This window comes from Brachypodium distachyon, chromosome 3, assembly GCF_000005505.3.
Source record: "Brachypodium distachyon strain Bd21 chromosome 3, Brachypodium_distachyon_v3.0, whole genome shotgun sequence".
NCBI classification, from domain to species: domain Eukaryota; kingdom Viridiplantae; phylum Streptophyta; class Magnoliopsida; order Poales; family Poaceae; genus Brachypodium; species Brachypodium distachyon.
The window spans coordinates 4110172-4126582 of NC_016133.3; the positions used below are offsets into that span (position 1 = coordinate 4110172).

A 16411-nucleotide genomic window follows, 5' to 3' on the forward strand; every position below is an offset into this window, starting at 1 on the left:
GCGCTGCACACCTGTTTATATATGATTTACGAGCACTCCGTTTTCCATAATATATTTGTACCACTGCATTCTACTGTAGATTCTAGAATTGTGTTCCTACACAATGTCGTCCTGTGGTTTGGAGATAATTTTACAATTTCATTTCCTTCGTAAAGGTTAGGCTTTTTCTATTTCCCGGATGGAGTATTGCTTTTTCATCTCCCACTGCTAAAACTGAAGAGCAGCTTATTAAAGAGTACTTTTTGGGTGGTTCTTCATTTGACCAGAAGACCTACAAATCTCCTCAGTTGATAGAAGTACTCCCTCCGTCCCAAATTAACTGACGTGGATTTATATAAGAATCTATGCAAATCCACGTCAGTTAATTGGGGACTGATGGATTTATATAAGAATCTATGCAAATCCACGTCAGTTAATTGAGAACTGAAGGAGCAAGTAACAAACTGCACCAAATACTTCCAAGGAAAGAAGCAAGCCAACCTATGATCACTCGACAAGGGGCAAACAAACATAATGCTGATGTACCGCTTAGAACAGTTGAAACTTGCAAAAAATGTGCCACCATCAGTTCTGGACCACAACCAACTAGTCATACATAGCAATAGTACTGATGACATCAATTCAGATTGTTTACTAATATTCTGCACAAATGGAATGAAAATTTGAAGAAGTTAAAACAAGAATTCATGTCGAGATTGTACAAGTGATGTCAATTTTTACAAGATAAGAGAGCTATGGCTGTAGATTTACAAGCTAGTTTCAACGGCAATCACAACAACGAACATGTGAGCCAAAGAACTATGTTACAGCAGCTGATGGTATATGACATATCAACCTATGATGCTAATCCTCCAGCTCAACAATCTGTGCCCTTCTCTCGGCAGCTTTCTTCCTGACGAAGATCCCCCATCTCATAGCTGCCTTTATCTTGAGCCACCCAACAACAGCTTTGCCCGATGGACGACTGGGCTCACCTTCAAAACCCAAGTTTGGCAGTGGAGATGGCATGTAAGACTGGAAGGCGAACGTTTCATCTGGCAAGCTGGTAGAAGCTCCACCCATACTGAAGACCCTGAGCAGCTGCTGCATGTCTTCACCCTCGAGCATCTGGTGGCTTTTCATGCGAATGTCTTCAGTGAAGTCATCAGCATATTGACCATCACGGGTTCGAGTCCAATCATCATACCCAATGTTTGCTGGCTGAATTGACTGGCCATGAGAAACGACTTGTTGCAATTGTCCCAGTTCCAGACCCATGGCATCACTTGCAGTTCCTTGATCGACGCCCATAAACATGGTAGGCGGTAGAAATGAAAAGGTGTCATCATATGGCACAGGAAGATTTACAGATGTACTTTGAAGAGCAGACTGCGTTGCTGACCGGTTGCCATGTCCTATGGAATCAGTTATGCCTGAATGAATGAAACAAAGGATATGGTTTTCAAAGACAACTCCAGTACATCAAATATTTTACACACCCTTTGGTTAATCTGTTTATCCACAAGCAAAGTTTTAGGGTTTCCATCACATAGAGTCCTATATTCCTTGTATTTGAACTAGAATATTTAAAAGGAACTTAGAAATTAGTATCCACACACTAAGGCGCTGCTTACCTGCTGGAGATGGTCCTGGCAAAGTCGTTGAAGAACCACGCTGTGCATATGCAGTAGGATACCTCTCAGGAAGAGGACGAGCCTCAGCTTGACTAGTTGATGCAGCCTTTTTCTTTGGTTCAGGGTTCAAGAGAGCTTTACCATCATATTCAATGACATACATCCAATTATCATATGCTTTCTTCACCAGAGCATCAGCAAAGAGCTGTAGCACACAATACCATTCTAATAAGTCAAGGTTTTTTATGTAAAGAAAAACTTCTGCTGATTAGAGCAGAGAATAAACAATGGCTGCAAATTATAAACAGAAAAACTAAACATTATAGGGTGTAGTACATCCCAGGAGGCCAGGAAGTATGCAGTCAATATAAGGCCAAAGGAAGTTCTTATACAATGAATACACTGGATACATAATGAATAGCCAGTATGTTAAACAATTAACCTAGATAGTACCAGACATTTAATAGTTGGTGCACATTATCCATGGCCTTCATTCTTGAATAAGAGTGAGTGGGTAGATCTTAGACCAATGTGACATAAAGTTGTTGGTATATGCTGATATGCATTACTACCATATTTAAAACTCCACAATAGGACAAGTTTAATCACATTTGCTTCGATGAGTGAATGCTAAAATAATGTAAACTAAATCTAAATTTGATCTTAGATGACATGGTAATAGATATTAAATGCCCTCAATATTGCCAATAACACAAACCTTTTGGCTATCGTCGAGACTCTCGGACGAATAGAACTGCTCGCCAGAAATCAAACCACAGAATGCATAGAGGTCATTGAAAATGGCACCAGCAGTTCTGTTCTCATCAGAGTAGTATATGTAATATTTTCCACTTAAGACACAAGTTTTTGCATGTTCAACAAGGGAATCCCACATCTTGTTGGACATGCCACTTCCGAGGATCTAGCAAAGCAAAACAGCATACAAATTATAACTCAGAACAATATAAAACAAAGGATTGCATGCCATGTAATGGGTTTTCCCTGTTAATGAATAGGCAAAGCTCCTGCTAGTTTCTTGAAAAATAACTTACAGTGCGCAACTTTGATGGGTCCCGAACCACGAGCCTAAGAAAATCTTCAACTGTTAAAATTCCAGATTTGTTCAGCCTCTTATGGAACGACCCATCCTTGCCTATTTTCTCCAACCTCCAGACCTCATCTTTTAATGCAGGTGGGTAGTGCTTCTTGTACACTAAAGAAGTGAAATTTCAAGTTGTTCAGAAATATGTCAAGAAGAAGCACACGATTATCATTACAGAGGACTTACATTCTCCTCTATGGTCTTTAACCATGAAAGCTTCAGTTTTTGCCTCACGGATGCGAACACCCTCACAAAATCCTGAGGCAATCTTCAAACCAAGTCTGAATTTCCTACTCCTTATCCAGCTAGAGTTATCTGTGAACGTGAACTCCCCAATTGTGCCAACACCTTCTTTTAGTGTGACTTGTATATCACCAGTTATAATAGGTCGCTTTCCCTCACGCTCCTTCACCACATGACTGTCAAATTCTTCCCCTGTCCAGCCTTCCTCGTCTTCATTGTTGAAATCACCTTCTAGAACAACAATATCAAGTTTGGCAGACGATTCTGGTCCAGAAGATACAACACAGCCAGTGCCAGTATCAAGCAAAATAACATGAATTGCAGCTCCCTGTTCCCCTTCAACTTTTCCTCCGGTAAAAAGGGGAAGGGACAGTCTTGTCCTGAACTGGAGTTGCAGGTTTCTTCCATCAGGACCTTCAATTCGCTTTGGAGAAGACCTGCATTATTACAATCAGTAGCAATAAATTATAGCATTCCTCAAGATTTTTGAGTTAAAAACATGGTTCCTAAATAAGGTTGTTTTCTTCTGGCCTCAAAGTCGACACACTTGATTTTAATTGGCAAGGTTCAGTTTAGGGTTGATGTGTTAAATGCGCAGAACTGTGGAATTTAGTTCATTAGGGAAGTCTTACCGGTTTTACAAAGTTTTTTCCTGTTACACCTCAATAAAAGGCGCTTCCAACTAACTGCTACGAAAAGAAATAAATAAGTTCTTTTGAAAATCCATCACTATGCTAAATGGAGCCCAAGGCCTAGCACAGTAGGTGAAGCCAAACTACATTACACATCCTTATATGTACCACATGAATAACTTAGTGGCAAAGGAACTACAGTCTTGCTTTACTTGTACTATACAGTATTTACAACTGAGTAGGGTAAGGCCATTTTGTGTCATAAATAACTAGATCATATAAGTAAAGGTTAGGGAGCATAGAAACGTGATACAGATAGGGCGAGCGATAAACTCATATTCCTCTGTCCAACAAAGGATGTCTCAACTTTGACTAAATATGAATGCATCTATACATTAAGTCATGTCTAGATACATCCAAATTTTGACAAACTTGAGACATCTTTTGTTGGACGGAGGGAGTACATGATTTTCCCCAACACAGCCATACAGCTAGAACTACATTAGTTTTTTAAAGAAATATGTGATATTGTGCAGTAGCCACAAAAAATGTCCAAGTAAAACAAACACAAGCAATATGAAGCATCTTGAAATTTCTATGAACAAGAAATCAACATGCACAAAATAACCCACTGCCTTTCTTGCGGCCCTGAAAGCAGATGCAGAAGGGGTCTAAAGATTGAATGAGCGAACTGCCGGTAACCTAAAATCTTCTGGTGCAACTGGGGGGCTATATTAGCCCAACAGAAGGGAAGAAGTTCGTGAGACGAGCTGATTGCCGGAAGAGATGGAGTTATCAATGGGGGAGGGGCGAATTATAGTGTCAAGGAGAGAGGAAAGCTATGGTTTGTCTGCCTGCATACTCCTATGTCAAAGGAAGGTTAGGGTCAGCAACTCAGCATAGGGTAATTTATGAGGTTTCCCTTCTATTATAGGGCTGTATCACCATGTAACACCGTGCCATGTACCAATACTCAAAAATAATAATTTGATAGACCTACAATACATATCATAACACAGGCATGTCTATGTCAGGTATGTACCACAATACAGACATGTGGCAGCTAACTGATGTTTTAGTGCATCTATAAACATAAAACAACATATTGACTTTATTTACCAAAGAAAATAATATATTGACTTCAATTGTTGGTTTGTTGTAGTACCTTCCAGTGATTGCTGCAGGTCCAAGTTTGCCTAAGGCGCGCTCCACTTCTTCACTAACCTACAAGCAAGATGTACATAACTATAATCAACATAAAGAAGCACAAAATGTCAATAGCAATTTAGCGACTCCATACAGAGACAAAGTAACAGTATTTCTGCTTAATATACATTTTCTTTATGCTTACCACTCTACGGAGAATTGGTTCCAATGATGAGCAAAGCCTTTGCAGACTATCCACCTTTAGTGCTTCAACAATAACACTGTACAAGTAGAATGAATAAGTATTATTGTCCTGATTAAATGATGTTCCGAATTGAAAGGTAAACATCATTTAACACATATATTCTTTTGTTTTCAATGTTACACGAAAGAACTGGTTGCAGTGCTAAGTGCAAAGGAGCCCCTGTGTGTACATCCTTGATGTTTGTAACAGAGGTGTGCTCCTCAAGCTGCTTACTACATATCCTATTCTTTTTTTTAGCCAGAATATTCAGTCAGTTAAGCAGTAATCAAACCGCCCATGATTTCTAAAAGCATAACCAAAATTCCGAAGCTATTATGGCTAAGCAGAGCAACTAGAAGACTGCCATCAAATCATTACTCCAACTAAAAAACAAAGGATTATGTTCTACAGATTTTCAGTCACACAACACTAAACCGCAAGCACCAGATTTAAGCACGGATTCCCAAATCCCCAATCGTGGAGTACCAAAGGAGGCGCCCCTAAATCACGAACGCTTTTGCCCGATCCAGCAGACTAAACCCAAGCAACTCCACTGGATTAGCACTCGGGCAACTAAATCCACACAACTATACAGACATCACCCGAAGCACTTGAAAAGGGAAGCTAAAAAACTCCACGAGACTCCTAACCTGGCCAGAGCAGGGGGCCGCGACCGCTTCGCCTCAGGGTGACCGTCGCCGGCTTCGAGCCCGCGCTTCTCCTTCATCGCCGCCGGCACGGGGACCCTAGAGCCGACGGAATCTGCACCGAAATTGAGAGAAACCGGCGTCAGATTCCCCGCTCCCCTTTGATCCCTCCCTCAGATATCAAATCGGTCCCCCTCCCTCACCTCACCTGGGCCGGGTCGGGCGCTGCGCTGGATTCGGGCCTCGGGGACGAGGCGAGAGGGGATCGCGACGAGGAAGAGGAGACAATGCAACGGCGCGTCGGCGTCGGCGGACGAGACGGATGGATTCTCTTTCCCGAGATGGAGATACTACCAATCCATCCACTGACGCAAAAGCCGAGGTGGGGCCCCGTGGAGACAGTGACGTCGCCATCCTGAGTGGGTGACGTGGCCGTGGGCTGGGTAAACTATTCTAGCCAGCCAAAGGCGCGGGGGAGGGACGACACGCCGATGTGGGTCGGCGCTATCTTTTTCCCCGGGGCAGGATTAGGATAATGGATAATGATTACGACCACGTGGCCCACGAGAGTGGGGGCCCGCAATCCAGCCCAACTCGTGTCTTTTTGCTTGGAGGCCCATCTTGGGTGAATTGGGATCAGTCGGACCGACGTGACCTAACCGTTCCCCACCAGCTCCGGTCGGCCGGCGTCATGTCCGGCGGTGGCGTCTTCCTCGGGGTCGACGTCGGCACCGGCAGCGCTCGCGCAGGTTCTGCTCCGCCGAAATAAAGAAAACTCTCCCTTCACTCCTCCTCATTTTCTGACTGGCTGGCTACCAGTAGGGCGAGATTTGGTAGGCTAGCAAATTGGGAGCTTTTGTAGCAATAGCCGGAGAGAATGGAAGGGTCGGGGAAGTATGGTTCCTGGTGATCGAACTAAATTCTAGCTTCATGGGAGGAAGTATGTCTTGCAGAAAAAATAAATGAAGGGTAATTTGTTGAGTTTGCTGTAAGCCTGCAAAGTGCAAACTACTATCTTGCCGAGATGGAGGGTAATTTGGGATTAGTGTTTATTAGAGACTTCCATGCCGCTCAAAATATTAGAAACTTGTAGTATATGCTGGAGTTCATTTTGTTGGGTTACTGAGTGTTGTGAATAATTGTTCGTTTTCTCTTGATGCAGGCCTCTTTGATGACAAGGGTAAGTTGCTGGGGTCAGCAAGCAACCCTATACAGATATGGAAAGAGAAAGATTGTGTCGAGGTTTGGAAACTTCTATTCTAATCGATTTCAATGTACTGCATGATGCGTCTAAAGAAATGTACCGCATGATCAATATGTGAAGTAAGCACCATCTTGCTAATTCTCGGTTGTTTTTGTCACCAGCAATCGTCAACGGATATCTGGCACGCAGTGTGTACTGCTGTAAAATCTGCATGCTTGCTGGCAAATGTTGGCGCTGAGGATGTCCTCGGTCTTGGCTTCACTGCTACTTGCTCCCTTGGTATTCCCTGACCTCCATATTAGCCACGGGCCCACGGCGTGCGCTCTACTGTTTGAAAGGAGAATATTGTGTCTGAGGTGAATACGGTTCTACCAGCTTGATAACAGAGGATGGTGCTTGCAGTTGCTGTGGGTGCTGATGGTTCTCCTGTTTCGGTTTCTTGGAATGGTGATTCAAGAAGGGATATCATCGTGTGGATGGACCATAGGGCTGCCGACCAGGCTGGGCGAATTAATTCTCAGAATTCAGTGGCATTGCAATTTTATGGTGGGGGTGTCTACCCAGAAATGCAAGTTCCAAAGGTTATTTCATGCATATGGTTCTCCTGACTTACCGATCCATCGAATGTAAAAACTTCTTATCATGTGTTGGAAATCTCAACCATTGGTTGCTCACTTGCTCTTGCTCTACAGTCCTAGAAGTTTGGCTTGAAACTTCTTGGTGTCTTCAAAATATGACCTTGTTTTGCTTACAAAATACTGATATATAGTTTGACTTATTTTGTAATGAGAAGTGGTTTAAACAATAGATATTGTTGTGTATTTACAGTGACCTCCATTAATGCTGGTACCATATTTTGACTTTAAATATGTACACTTTACAGCTTTTATGGGTTAAGGAGAATCTGCAAGAGTCTTGGTCTATGGTATCTAGGTGGATGGACCTTGGTAACTGGTTAACATATAGGCGAGTTTCTACATTCAAGTTCTCTAAACCTGATTTTCTTGTATGCTATGTGTTGACTTTCTAACACGTTTTGCTTTTGTTGTTTCTTCTTTAGGGCGACCGGTGATGACACCCGCAGCTTATCACACATGGAGCAGTGGAGGGAATCAGTTTCACGTGATATGGATGGAGCGGATGAGGACTTTTGGGTAGAAATAGGCTTGGAAGACCTTTATAATGGGAGCAACAAAAAAATAGGTTGAATGCTTATACATTTCCCCTTTTGGTTCTAAAACTGTGTAACATTTGTGGTTTTTGACTTTCTAATACACCGTTATTTTTCTATGCAATACAAAATAGGACACGATGTTGCGTTTCCTGGTCATCCTCTAGGTTCTGGTTTGACACCTGCTTCTGCAAAGGCAAGTGAATCAGTTTTGTTATTGATTTTAAATGGCACTGTTTAAGCTGCAGTTATGATAAACTGTGTCGTGTGTCTGAACCAAGACGCGGTCCATTGCCTAAGTGCTTTCTTTATAGGTTTTTATGTTAGAACTAAATGCTTCTGCTGGTAACTTGCAGTATTTCAGTTTTAAATGTTGCTCTTCCAATTTTTAGGAGTTAGGCTTGCTTCCTGGGACTCCTGTTGGAATTTCTCTTATTGATGCTTATGCTGGTGGTATTGGAGTCATGGAAAGTGTGCCAGATGAAGATTTTAAATCCGACAGTAAGTGTTGATTCACCTGTGTACTTATAAGGGAACTAGTACTTTTAAAACTTTAAATTTATCTATGTGAAACATTTTTTCCAGAGAAAATGCGAAAGCTTGCCTCCCATTGATAGAGAAGAATAATATATGCTACCTAAGATAGCACACCACGCAGAGGATTATATGGAACATTTTGTTTGCAGTGTCTGATGAAGAAGCAATATGCCATCGCATGGTTTTGGTTTGTGGGACATCTACATGCCACATGGCTGTTTCAAAGAACAAGCTATTTATCCCTGGTGTCTGGGGGCCATTTTGGTCTGGTACAGTTTCCTTCATGCATTTACTTCCATATGTTTGTTTCTAGTATCTATATCTCTGTTGGTTTGTTCTCTGCGATCTTACGTTGACTATGTTAGTTAATGCTTATCTTGAGATTCCACATTCAGTGATGATACCTGAGTTTTGGCTCACGGAATGTGGCCAAAGTGCAACTGGTGCTCTACTAGATTACGTTGTTCAAAACCATGTTGCCGCTCCCCTTCTGGCTAATCAGGCTGCTTCTCAAAGTAAGTTTCATGTTTGCTGAAGCAGATTATATTTGAAGCTGTACCATTGTAAAAGGTGTGTGATATTCTTCTCAAATTATTCAGGTGTGTCCATTTATGAGTTGATGAACAAGATATTGCTTTCAATGTCACATGAACAAAATATGCCTTTTCTTTCTGCCTTAAGTCAAGACACGCATGTCCTTCCTGATTTTCATGGAAACCGGTAAGAGTCTGCATTCTGTGCTTAACCAAGAATGCTGGTTCGGTAGCCTGTAGATCTTATTTTCTTCACATATTTACTATGTGTAACCAAAAATGATGCATCGGTTCTAATTGGAAGAAACAACCGTGAGCACACCCTGCTGAGGCGCCGAGGCCAGGCTCGGACGCATGTGGGCCAGGCACGCACTCATGCCTCTACCCAACTATGTGACACAAAAGATCTCAGTACAGATCAATCAGGCTTGTTTTCCTGTCATGAACCTCAATCTGTCATAGCCCATACTGTAAAATTAACATGTCCTTGTTGTCTACATCATCTTTCTGGGTGGTTAAAATTTGGTCTACTATGCCCACTTTTCTGTCAAGTACTCCGTATTTATCTTTGCTTTTTTTCTTCAGAAAATAGGCTAGTAGTATTTCTCTTTTCTTACCATCTAATTAGTTGTACTCGACCAACAAAATTTGAACCGGACGCACCTGAACACACTCATGCAGCTACTCAGCTAGCAATCTCGAATGTTATCAGCCTATCACTTGCACACAAATTATTATTTCCTTGTCAATGTGTTGTTTAATGTTTACTTGGCACCAAATGTAGGTTGACTTGAATGTAAAACTATTGTTATGTTTAGGTCCCCTGTGGCTGATCCAAAATCTAAGGGGGTGATTTGTGGCTTGACACTTGATACAAGTGAGAAGCAGTTAGCGCTTATCTACCTAGCAACAATTCAGGGCATTGCTTATGGTACTCGTCATATCGTGGATCATTGTAATGCTCACGGGCACAAGGTACTAATTTGCTACAAATTAATCCAAAAAGTAACTTGGTACTCCCTCTAATCCTAAATTCTTGACTCAAATTTGCCCAAATATGAATATATCTATTCTTAAAAAGCGTCTAGATACATGTAATATTTCGACAACAATTTAGGATCGGAGGGAGTACATGATTGGTGCCTAGAATATACCTCTTTTTGTCATGTATAATAGATCGACACTCTTCTTGCGTGTGGCGGACTTGCAAAGAACTCCTTGTATATCCAAGAACATGCAGATATCACCGGCAAGTCTCCTCTTCCTGCAGCCAGCTCTCTCCATTTCCTCCTCCTTGCTTCTGTGAATAACGTGTTTTTCATAGGTTGTAAAATAATCCTTCCCAGGGAGAACGAGTCTGTGCTTTTAGGGGCTGCTATTCTGGGTGCTGTTGCTGCAAAGAAGTTCTCCGGCGTTCATGATGCAATGAAAGCACTGAATGCAGCCGGGAAGGTACATTCTTTTTTCTCAAACAATGCCAAAGCTACAAAAACAGAACAAAAATCAGCAGCCAATAGGAAATGAAAAAAGAGAAAAAGAAGCAAAAGAAAACCTCTCCTACAGTTTCCTTTCAAAAAAAAGCAAAAGAAAACCTAATTAAGAGTATTCCTAACTTTAGTCTCTTGTTTTCGCTCACTGTTTTTGAACTTCAAATATTCTTTTTGCAGGTTGTGCGTCCGTCTTCGGATCCTAGGGTGAAGAAATACCATGAGGCGAAGTATCAGATATTCAGGTCCCTGTATGATCAGCAGCTCTCCCACCGCTCAACCATGGTGCAGGCATTGCAATAGCCAGTAGGAACATTTATGATCACTATAAGCTGCGGTTCTTGGTTCTCAAAACGATGTCTCTAAAATTTGATTGTAGAACAGGATGATCCTTCGTAAGTCGATGTATGCGGCACGCATTTTTGGTTCGGGCATGATGACCAGCGATTTCTGATCATTTCTGGTCAGCAATTTGACTCTGCAGCAAGCTTAATGGAGTTTAGAGCATCGATGAAATTGAAATATATCATGCATTTTTTTCCATTAGATTGATTTTGTTACGATGCCTTACTCAAATTCCGGTGAACATAAAATGACCCTAGAATGCTTAAGATCCTACTTGAAATGTTTTATGTAGTACTCCGTATTTTATGGGATGAGCTGGTATAAGTTCAACTCCCTCTAAAGTTGAACTAAACACAACCATTCTCCGAAAATACAGTCAAACAAACACAGTGGGCCGTGGCATTTAAACTGGTGGTCATCGGACGGTCCAACCTTGGCTCATAGTACTATACTGGACTCGTCCGTTGGATTAACTTTGGCCTGTCTTTTTTCCCTCTCGCTCTGGCAAGTGGGCCAGCGCAAACGGATCAGGATCAAACCCACCGACCCCAGCGCACGCGAGGAGTCCACGCCCCCACGTGGACGCCCACCCGCCGCTCTTCCCGCCGCCGCCGGCGTCATGTCCCCCGGCGGCGTCTTCCTGGGCGTCGACGTCGGCACAGGCAGTGCTCGCGCAGGCTCGTCCTCCTCCGACTCCTTTGAGTCCGCCTCCCGCCCCTTTTCCTTGGCTAGTTTTAGTAGATAGACCTCTGCCGTTTCTGGATTCAGGAGCAGTAATTCAGTAGGCTAGCAGTGCTGCTTTGGTAGCGAAGCTACTACCTTTGTAGTCTTGGGAAAATTCCACTTTCGAGGAGTATTTTTACTCTGAGAAATACTAGTTGGTCCACTCAGTGATGAACTGAATGTTGGCTTCATGGGAGGAAATACGTTTGAGTTTGCTGTCATTTCCATACGTTTTTTTTTAAGATGTTGGTAAGGCCATGTACAATGGGGTGATGTCAGTCTTTTCTTAGGATAATTGCTGATGTGGAAGAGAGAGGAACGAAGGCATGAGCCTTTCTCTTAAATAAGAGATGATGTTCACAAGAATGATAAGGCAAAAACAGGGCAAATTTGCCGTTATACTAGATTTCACCTTTTATTAACATTTATTTAACTAATTTTATTCATCTAAGCATTAATTGTGAGATATGGCTCTAAGAGATAACCTATTGTACAACATGTTTTCTTGTCAATCATTGTACATGCCCTTGGGTTACTGTTGTAAATTTTTCGTTATCCTTTGATGCAGGCCTATTTGATGAGAAGGGTAAGTTGCTGGGTTCGGCGAGCAGCCCTATACAGATATGGAAAGAGAAAGATTGCATCGAGGTTGACATTTTTTTAGAAACATAATCCCTTCAATGTATTGCATGATTGATGCATGAATTGAGTACGACCTTGCTAATTCTGGATGGTTCACCACCAGCAATCGTCGACGGATATCTGGCATGCTGTGTGTGCTGCTGTAAAATCTGCATGCTCGCTGGCAAATGTTGCCCCTGACGGTGTCGTCGGTCTTGGCTTCGCTGCTACTTGTTCCCTTGGTTTGCCCTGATCTTCAATTCTCCATATTAGCTGCTTGCCTCCTATTGGGGAGGAAAAATAAAAGTTGACTTTCAACTGAAATTTTGTATCTGAGGTGACTGGGGCCTACTTGATTATAACATAGGATGCTGCTTGCAGTTGCTGTTGATGCTGATGGTTCCCCTGTTTCGGTTTCTTGGAGTGGTGATGCCAGAAGGAACATCATTGTGTGGATGGACCATAGAGCTGTCGATCAGGCTGACCGAATTAATGCTCGCAATTCGCCTGTATTACAATATTGTGGCGGTGGCGTCTCCCCAGAAATGCAAGCACCAAAGGTAGGTAGCAACAACCACTTCTCTTTTCATGCAATATGATTCACATCCTGTATTGTACTAAGTGCCAACTCCTGACTTCCTGATTTACCATTTGTAAAAGCTGATAATTGTGCTGTTGGAGATGTCAACCATTGTCTTTATTGCCTGATTATTTAATACAGCGTTGTCATGCTGCAATCTTGAAAATTTGGTTTGGAAATCTCAGGAAGTCAGAATTCTAGCATTTCAAAAATTGAATACCACAATGTTCATCATTGTATGCAACTGGTAATGGTTTTAAGAAATTGATGAATGCGGGCATCTTGTAATGGGAAAAGTGGTTAAGCAATTAATATCATTGTGTATTGTCTGCTTGTCTTCATTGCTATATCATAATTTGACTTACAAACATTTACAGCTTCTGTGGGTAAAGGAAAATCTGCAAGAGTCTTGGCCTATGGTATGTAGGTGGATGGACCTTAGTGACTGGTTAGCATATAGGTGGGTTTTCAGCTTTCGTAGTCTGACCTTGATGTAAACTATGAGTTGACCTCCATAACATATTTTGCTTTGGTGATTCATTTTCTAGAGCGACTGGTGATGACACCCGCAGCTTATGCACAACAGTTTGCAAATGGACATATCTTGGACATGCACACATGGAGCAGTGGAGGGAATCAGATTCGCGTGATATGGAAGCATGTGGATGGGATGAAGTCTTTTGGGAAGAAATAGGCTTGGGAGACCTTGTTGAAGGGAATCGCGCAAAAATAGGTTGGACACTTTCTTTTTTTTGCAGTAAAACCATTGTGTTATTTGTTCATCATGGTCATTCATTTTCTAATATACACCATCACCCTTATGCAATCCAAATAGGACGAAGTGTGGCGTTTCCAGGCCACCCACTAGGTTCTGGCTTGACTCCTACTTCTGCAAAGGCAAGAAAATTATTTTTTCTTTATATTTGAAATGGTATTTTATAGCTGAATTTATAGTAAATGTGTGATCCATATCTAGGTTCCTTTTCTTTCATTTTATCTTAGCAAGAAAGGCTGTCCTGTCAAGTTAGGTAATTGCCTTGTTATATTGTTTGCATCCGATCACCAGGAGTTAGGCTTGCTTCCTGGGACACCTGTTGGAACTTCGCTTATTGATGCTCATGCTGGTGGTGTTGGAGTCATGGAAAGTGTGCCAGATGCAGGATCGGAAGCTGGCTGTTAGTGTTGATTCATCAGTATTTTTCTACATAAACTACTGGTAGAGCTTTAGGTTCATTTATTGGGGAAATTTTTGTTTCAGCGTCTGATGAAGAAGCAATATGTCGCCGCATGGTCTTGGTTTGTGGAACATCTACATGCCACATGGCTGTTTCCAAGAACAAATTATTTATCCCTGGTGTATGGGGGCCATTTTGGTCTGGTACAGTTGTCCTTCTATATTTACTAATATATGTTGCCAGTATCTCTGTTCTTTATGCTTGGTTATCTAGTATTTTTTTAGACCATGCTGGTTAATTGTGATTCCATATTCAGCGATGGTTCCTGAGTATTGGCTCACAGAAGGTGGTCAAAGTGCAACTGGTGCTCTCATTGATTACATTGTTCAAAACCATGCTGCTGCTCCCCTTCTTGCTAAAAATGCTGCTTCTCAAAGTAAGTTTCATGTTTGGTCAAACTGATATCTTTGGAGCTGTACCCTGTAATAGGTCTGTAATTTTCTTCTCAAATTATTCAGGTGTATCCATATTTGAGTTGATGAACAAGATGCTGATTTCGATGTCACATGAACAAAATTTGCCCTTTCTTTCTGCTTTGAGTCAAGATACCCATGTCCTTCCAGATTTCCATGGAAATCGGTAAGCTGGGTCATTTCATATTATGTGCTTAGACAAGAATGCTTGTTATGTAGGTCTTTTTTTTCCCTCTGACACACTTCAAAATGCGCGTCATTTTGCATTAGAAGAATGCTGAGAAGGCAAAGAAATTTACTAGTCACCGCAGTAACCACAATCAAAACCAAGATAAAACAAAACAAAGAACTAAGCAAAACTTACGCTAAGCTCACTACAAACAGAAAGAGAAAAAGAAGGCAAAACAGAGATATTAGCAAAACAGTTGTCTAGATTTTTCTTCAAAATACCATAACAACCAGAATCTCCTTCTCCTGTCCTAAATCCAACCAGCTGTAATGTAAATTAATTTGTCCCTGACATGTATAGCAGCTATTTCACTTGATATGGTTAAAACTGGATACATTTTGTCAGCTTTTATGTAACTTATCAAATTATTTTCTCTTTATTGGCATTATAATTAGACTGATGTAACAAATAGGCAACATAACTTAATCAATTGGGCAGCTAGTAATCTCAGTTGTTCCTAAAAGATTAGATCTTCTGCCAGTAGTGTGACATTACACACATTATTATCTGCGCACGGTTTGTTATTTCCCCCTCAATCTCAATGTTTTGGTAATGTTTACCTGATGCGAAATGAGACACTTCCAATGCAGCTGACTTGAATGTGAAACCATTCTAATTTAGGTCCCCTGTCGCTGATCCAAAATCCAAAGGGGTGATTTGTGGCTTGACACTTGATACAAGTGAGATGCATTTAGCGCTTCTGTACCTAGCAACAATTCAGGCTATTGCGTATGGCACTCGTCATATTGTGGAGCATTGCAATACTAATGGGCATAAGGTATTTTCTACGAAGGATTCTGAAGTGTAACTTGGTATATAATTTGATGCATAATATAATCTTTTTCTTCATCTATATTTTAGATTGACACTCTTCTTGCCTGTGGTGGACTTGCAAAAAACTCCTTGTATATCCAAGAACACGCAGATATCATTGGCAAGTTTCCTCTTCCTGCAGTCACCTCTCCATCTCTTCCCCTCCCCGACCTGCTCTATGAAATTTAACTTGTTCTTTACAGGATGCCCAATAATACTTCCTAGAGAGAGCGAGTCTGTGCTTTTAGGTGCTGCTGTTCTTGGTGCTGTTGCTGCAAAGAAGTTTCCTGGCGTCCGTGATGCAATGAAGTCACTGAATGCAGCAGGGGAGGTATATTCCAATCCGCTCTGCTTTAAAGATCTTTTTTTGGATTAACTAGTACCATTTTTTTATTGTCGTGGTATTGTTAGACAGCCTAGTAAACATATTTCTCACAACAAAAATGCATATATTCTTCCTGAAAAGCAAATGCGTATCTTATTTATAATTTTCTGTTTTGACTTGCATATTCTAAACCAGAAAGGTCATTTTTGTAGGTCGTGCATCCGTCTTCAGATCCCCGGGTGAAGAAATATCATGATGCCAAATATCAGATATTCAGGTCTTTGTATGAACAACAGCTCTCTCATCGCTCAGCCATGTCGCAAGCATTGCAGTAGGGACTATATGACCACTGAGCCGGGTACTCTATTCTTGGTTCTGAATACCCTGGATTTGTCGACATGTTTCCTTTCTATTTACATGTAAAAGAAGAAGAAACACTCCGTGATGGAAGCAGTGATACAATGCCTATTTGTCGCAGAAAGTAAAGCAAGATGATCCTTTTGAAATGGCAATATATAACAGAAAGTTTCTTTAAAAATTAGATGCTCCTGTTCTAATTTCAAACTTC

At 41.5% G+C, this 16411-nt stretch overlaps 3 protein-coding genes across 10 annotated transcripts; 2 read left to right on the forward strand and 1 right to left on the reverse strand.

The window, feature by feature from the left end:
- Positions 1-573: 573 nt before the first annotated feature.
- LOC100822237 (calmodulin-binding protein 60 B) lies at positions 574-6077 on the reverse strand. 2 transcript variants are annotated; one of them, XM_010235601.3, is made up of 9 exons: positions 5836-6077; positions 5631-5742; positions 4942-5017; positions 4756-4814; positions 2902-3395; positions 2666-2826; positions 2332-2535; positions 1614-1818; positions 574-1412 (listed from the first exon to the last, which is right to left on the reverse strand). In XM_010235601.3, exons 2-9 carry the CDS (start codon positions 5705-5707, stop codon positions 844-846), a joined length of 1845 nt encoding a protein of 614 aa, XP_010233903.1. In that variant the 5' UTR covers positions 5708-5742; positions 5836-6077; the 3' UTR covers positions 574-843. The 2 variants fall into 2 exon arrangements, with proteins under 2 accessions (XP_010233903.1, XP_003570530.1); XM_003570482.4 differs by having other exon boundaries at positions 5831-5987.
- A 70-nt stretch (positions 6078-6147) lies between these two features.
- LOC100824395 (FGGY carbohydrate kinase domain-containing protein) lies at positions 6148-11105 on the forward strand. Of its 7 annotated transcripts, none has more exons than XR_001406997.2 (15): positions 6148-6376; positions 6790-6869; positions 6993-7110; positions 7234-7412; positions 7715-7797; positions 7892-8034; positions 8137-8198; positions 8395-8503; positions 8689-8808; positions 8935-9054; positions 9139-9259; positions 9891-10047; positions 10249-10321; positions 10419-10524; positions 10740-11105. XR_001406997.2 is itself a non-coding variant. In XM_003570489.4 (15 exons), the coding sequence occupies exons 1-15, from the start codon at positions 6163-6165 to the stop codon at positions 10860-10862; spliced, it is 1830 nt and encodes a 609-aa protein (XP_003570537.2). In that variant the 5' UTR covers positions 6148-6162; the 3' UTR covers positions 10863-11105. The 7 variants fall into 7 exon arrangements, 6 of the variants coding, with proteins under 6 accessions (XP_003570537.2, XP_024317715.1, XP_014756544.2 ...); XM_003570489.4 differs by having other exon boundaries at positions 10397-10524; XM_024461945.1 differs by lacking the exon at positions 6148-6376 and adding an exon at positions 6434-6596 and having other exon boundaries at positions 10397-10524.
- Positions 11106-11420: 315 nt separating this feature from the next.
- LOC100830328 (FGGY carbohydrate kinase domain-containing protein) lies at positions 11421-16357 on the forward strand. Its single transcript, XM_003570960.4, has 15 exons — positions 11421-11581; positions 12196-12275; positions 12373-12490; positions 12630-12808; positions 13206-13288; positions 13377-13561; positions 13664-13725; positions 13895-14003; positions 14087-14206; positions 14320-14439; positions 14522-14642; positions 15327-15483; positions 15567-15639; positions 15722-15849; positions 16056-16357. Exons 1-15 carry the CDS (start codon positions 11524-11526, stop codon positions 16176-16178), a joined length of 1716 nt encoding a protein of 571 aa, XP_003571008.1. The 5' UTR covers positions 11421-11523; the 3' UTR covers positions 16179-16357.
- The last annotated feature ends 54 nt before the right edge of the window (positions 16358-16411 follow it).